The following is a 5,375-nucleotide window of genomic DNA, read 5'->3' as shown; positions in this document are numbered from 1 at the left end:
TCTATTCCGGTTGCATCGAAATATACATAGTACATACATACCTACATATATACATACATACATATATACATACATAAATACATTCTTGTGCGTGTTATAAGAAAGAAGTCTTGATCTGCTCAAGGCACATTCACCAAAGATAATTTATAAGAACGAGCATCGACATATGTTAATACTAAGGTTGCATTGATAATTAAAGGTTTTAAACTGAACCAATGGCCGGCGTTCATCTCATCTCAAAGGGCTAAGAAACCACAGTGGTTTACTTATAACATGTTCAAATAAGGAGCGTGTGTTGATATCAAAGACAAAACATATATACATACAATTCAAACAAGAATAATTAGGACACAGCTAGACTCTGTAGTAAGTTATTTAACTCTCAAATTATCTTATTGTTTTAGTTTGTTTCCGTTACTGATTAAACCAGACATTCAGATTACTTTTTAGTTTTATATACTTTATTTTACTAATGTTGTGAATTCCGCTTAGCTGAATGCGGCCAAATTGAGCATATTTCCGACAAAAAGGGTAGAATAAATAAAATAATATGCTTGATTGAAATAATTTTTTCTCTGTATTTTCCAGTGGACAATTGATTTATTTTGCATTGTTAAAAAATATAAAACTACTAGGTAAAACATATGATCGATCGACCATCCATCCATCCATCCATTGGCCAAGTTCTATATAACAGGCAAATCTTTGTGACAAACTGCTCCAACACCGGTATCTTGCAAGTTATAACACATCACGTCATAAAAGAGATAGCTGGATGCATTGCTTCTCGCGATACAGGTTTCACTGGTTCCTCCATCCGGCTGTCCTGGTTCCCACTCATTTACCTTTCTGCATTCTCCATCAGTCAAGTTTTGATTCCTGATGAATTCAACCATTTCGTCGTATGTAAAATTCTCGTACTGACTCGAATTTGCAACCTTCTCACTTTCCAGACACGCTGTGAAATTAAATCTCTGTGACAAGTAAGTTTTCGTCTCAGTAGTTAATAATTGTAGATCGTTTCCACCATACCGCTGGATCATACTTTTTGCCAGGGCTGCATCGAAACTTGTCCTATGGTAATTCTTTGCTGAACATATAGAACTTGCTTCACCTGTTCAAATAAAGTCGAACAATTACGTATGATATTTTTAGAACATTGAAGCACAAAACTATTGTTTTTAGCTATTGCAATGTCCGGTATATGTCCGTCGCATGTACGTTCATCGAACTACACGTCCTCTAAAACAAGTAAGTAGAAGTTGATGAAACTTAGTATGGATGTTCCATAGGCCGGTGTAATGAAGTATTTCGACCCCCATAGAATAATGACCCCCGGTCATTATTCTATAGAAAAAGTGACCCCCTGGTCATAGTATTATGACTTCCAGATCATAATACTATGACTCCCCCACGTGAAGTAAACTGAACCTCACGAAGAATATTGACTCCCATAAAAAAAACGACCCCCGGTCATTTGGTCAAATTTAGTGATAACTCATGTATCTAAGGCCTAATTGCTGCATTTTATATCCCCGCTCGGGGGGGGGGGGGGGGGGGGGGATATAGATTTGCACTTGTCCGTCCGTCCGTCCTTCCGTTTGACCATTAGCCCCAGATACCATCACTTGACACATAAATCAGAGCATTCCGCAACGGGAAAAGGGATTCTATTTCTAGACGCTGTATCTTGGTGTACACATTTTTTTTTCAGGAAAATAACAATTCACAATACGTTCACAAAACACACCAGTGTCAATAATCCCTGCAACCTTCGGTATGAAGTAATTCTTCAGAAGAAAACTGCACAAGAAATGCTAGCATAGAACTTAGTATTAATAGAAGTTGCAATACTTAGCAGTGGCAGTAAAGTACGGTAGCGGCAACAATAGAAAGTAGTAGTAGTAGTAGTAGTAGTAGTAGTAGTAGTGGCAGTGGTAGTGGCAGTTGCAGTAGCAGCAACAGCAGCAGTAGAGGAATAAGTGACAGCAGCAACAGCAGCAAGAGAAGAAGAGATAGATGTACAAGACATATTAGTGGAAGCAGGTATAGTAGTATCAGTAGTAGCAGTTGTAGTAGTAGTAGAAGAAGAAGAAGTACATGTAGTAATAGCAATAGAAGTAGCGGCACCAGTAGTAGTAGTACAATCAAAATGTTAACCATTGGCAATGGAGGGTATAAGAGTTGTAGATCTAGTAAAATTGTCCGTTAGGTTTGGTGGGGATCACTTTTTAATAGATATTATCGTCGAAAGTCTTCTTAGGAGCAAGTGTTTTACACGGGAAGAGTAACTTTTTTAAATAAAATAATGTCCGGGAATCGATATTGTATAAGAGTTCGAATGTAGTAATTTCGGCAGTGAGTATTTTACATGGAAGGAGTCACTTTTTCTATAGAATAATAACCGGGGTCGTTATTCTATGAGATTCGAAGGGAGTCATCTTTAGGGAGTCAGTATTTTACTTGGAGGGGTCAGTTTTTCTATAGAATAATGACCGGGGGCTCTTTATTCTATAGAGTTTTCAAAGGGAGTCAGTTTTTTATAAGGGGAGTCAATATTTTACAGGAAAGGAGTCACATTTTCTATAGAATAATGACCGGGGGGTCGTTATTCTATGGGGGTCGAAATACTTCATTACACCGGCTTCAACAATATCGTTCGGCTTTACGTAGTGATCGCTCAAATTAAGACATTCAAACGACATCTCCTTCTAAACCTTTGGTCCGACTTTCAAATAATATTTCAAACAAATGTTCTTTGGATAACCCTCCAACGGTATATTAATTCGTTAAAAGCAAGGCTGCTAAATGGCGCTGTCCCTTATTTCTATATCGTATAGTAAAGACTTTAAAATCTTCTCGTTGGAAACTGCTGGTCAATATTGATATAATTTCAAACAAGTGTTCCCTGTACCTAACGACATTTGGTTATAGCCCCGACAGAAAAAGAAACGCGGTGCTTAAGAACAAAAGAACAATATGATGACAATAACGTTGTCCTTAGAGTGTCATATGTATGCCGATCCGTATGTCATTCTGCCGCCATAACGACTAAACGCTTTATTAAAAACAATAAGGTTTTGTCGTTGTGACAGGGGTGTCATATATGTATGCCGATCCGTATATCATTCTGTCGCCATAACGACTAAACGCTTAATTAAAAAATAAGGTTTTGTCGTTGTGACAGGGGTGTCATATATGTATGCCGATCCGTATGTCATTCTGTCGCCATAACGACTAAACGCTTAATTAAAAGAATAAGGTTTTGTCGTTGTGACAGGGGCAAAATAAAGAAATATTTTGTATTTGTAAGTTGCTACCGTTCGTCACCACCACAGGGACAAAACACTATTTTTTTTGTCCTGTCGACACAAGGAAAAGACATATTTTTTAAAAAAATTTCGGGGTATGGAAATTTGTAAATGGATAATTTTCAATTAAGCTTATAAGCAAATCTGTGATACTATAATCAATTGTTTGAAATTTCACACCAATTCCAATTAAAAGAACAAATTAATTGACCTATGAACATTCCTTTGGTTTAAGCGGAGTACTTCAAGTTTTGGCAAAAATAAAAAAAGGACGAAATTTAGACATAATTAAAATTTTTGCACAATGTATAATCTGAAAGGTAAATCCATGAAACGTAGTTAATTTAAAAACTGTATGTGACACTTACCGTAGGAGCTAACTAATCCTGTGTAAAATGTACACCTCCACCACCAGGGCCAAAGCTCAGTTCCGTTGTCACAACACTGAAGCCTGTTTGGAGACCAGGCACCATTTTTACACGTGCTATTCGAGACCTGTCCATTTCCCTGAAAATTCTCTCCGCACGTAAAGTGAAGAACAGTCCCTTCGAAGAAAGTGAATCGTCCACCATTTTCTACACGTGATAGTACACCATTGTAAACTGTTTTAGGTTTCTTGCAGTTTTTCAAGCAATGAAAATTAGTTGTTGACCACGTTGCGTCGTCTTTGCACGTGATGGAAGCTGCACCAAAACCCGTGTAGCCGGATTTGCATTTGTATCTGTTAACAGACCCTACGCTTTTCTTATTCGATGTCAAATATGTTTGTGCAATATAGGTAGGTTGCCGACATTCCGATTTCAGACACCTAAATATCTTCGGATTTTCCTTAGACTTTACACATTTTTCTGTTTCTCCGCATTGACTTTGGTTGCATGGCCCTAAATACGAGGGCAGCCAGTCTGTTTTCTTTAGATACATGCACAGGGGTTCTATGTCCCGTAAGGAACTGACGACAACGTTTTCCTTTAAACTGCAATGACCCATTCCTCGCCTGAACATTATGGTTTTACATCGTGACCGCCTGTCGCACTCGTTCATACAGTCTTGTAAAGATCCGCCAAAAGTTTGTAAAAAAGTATTCGATTGATCACATGTTTTATTTATGAATTTCAACACGACAGCGGTGCTTACTAGAGCAACTGACACTGATAAAACAAATAAATACCAAACTGTGCCCATAACTAAAAACCTTCTGTCGCATGCTTATCGTAAAACATGTCTTCTTCCCAAGAGCCCAGCAATAGCAGTGAGAGAAACTTCACAGTTTATCAGAAACTTACACAAAAGTAGCTGATGCTTGAAATAGTTATTAATATTTAACAAACATACGTTGACAGGCAAAATGTTTGTGTCCTGTCTCCCTATTTGTTGAACAGTTCTAATGTGTGTTTTTTTTATCCCATTTTTATCTTTCAGGCTATGAAATGTACAGTGTTCAAAACATTGCTTTTCCATATTAATTGTGTTGTCCCTGCTTTTAATGTGCACCACGGTTTTCAACATCATGCTTTTATGATATAATATTTTATAAAACATTTAACTTTGCTTGTTCTTTTTTAACAAACCAGGTCTATTTATCGAATATAATTATGTAGCTATCTAAATTTCCGCCATCATGTTGACAAGTAGTTCCTATTTGCTAAATTGTGTGGTGTAACAGCGCCGCTTTTCAACAGTATACGGCGGTCAGACAACTTAGTTTTCGTAGTTTGTTTTCAGTGGTCTCCGAAACAAACATTGTAGCCACCTAATTAAATGAGGTCGCACGTATACGCACGCACGTATTTTTAAGATTATGTATTGAAACACTGGGTGTCAGCGCTTATCATTTATTTATAAGATATTCAATGTTCTTTCTGTGAAGTCAATCAATTGACATCACTGTACGAGGGTTGTTCATTTAATTCCCGGCTGACCGCTATAACTCGAGAACTATCTGATGTTTTTAAATAATAAATGAGCATACTATACTTCGATCATATCTGTATTAATGTGCACAATTTCAATGTGATACGACTATAGGTTTGTAAGAAATCAAAAAATGATAATACCTAGGGAACG

The 5,375-nt window shown here is 37.2% G+C and overlaps 1 protein-coding gene across 1 annotated transcript; it reads right to left on the bottom strand.

Annotated features, from left to right (window-relative positions):
- LOC123555556 (uncharacterized) lies at positions 1–4,536 on the bottom strand. Its single transcript, XM_045346164.2, has 2 exons — positions 3,680–4,536; positions 1–1,114 (listed from the first exon to the last, which is right to left on the bottom strand). Exons 1-2 carry the CDS (start codon positions 4,491–4,493, stop codon positions 687–689), a joined length of 1,242 nt encoding a protein of 413 aa, XP_045202099.2. The 5' UTR covers positions 4,494–4,536; the 3' UTR covers positions 1–686.
- Positions 4,537–5,375: the final 839 nt, after the last annotated feature.

This window comes from Mercenaria mercenaria, chromosome 7 (genome assembly GCF_021730395.1).
Source record: "Mercenaria mercenaria strain notata chromosome 7, MADL_Memer_1, whole genome shotgun sequence".
Lineage (NCBI taxonomy): Eukaryota > Metazoa > Mollusca > Bivalvia > Venerida > Veneridae > Mercenaria > Mercenaria mercenaria.
This window is presented reverse-complemented; position numbering and strand designations above follow the sequence as displayed.

What these genes read in the sequence shown, in the direction of transcription:
- LOC123555556 (XM_045346164.2), bottom strand. Translation starts at nt 4,493, where the DNA reads ATGGGCACAGTTTGGTATTTATTTGTTTTATCAGTGTCAGTTGCTCTA. An exon ending in AGGATTAGTTAGCTCCTACG is followed by an intron (nt 1,115 to 3,679) that starts GTAAGTGTCACA and finishes TTATTTGAACAG; the next exon opens with GTGAAGCAAGTTCTATATGT.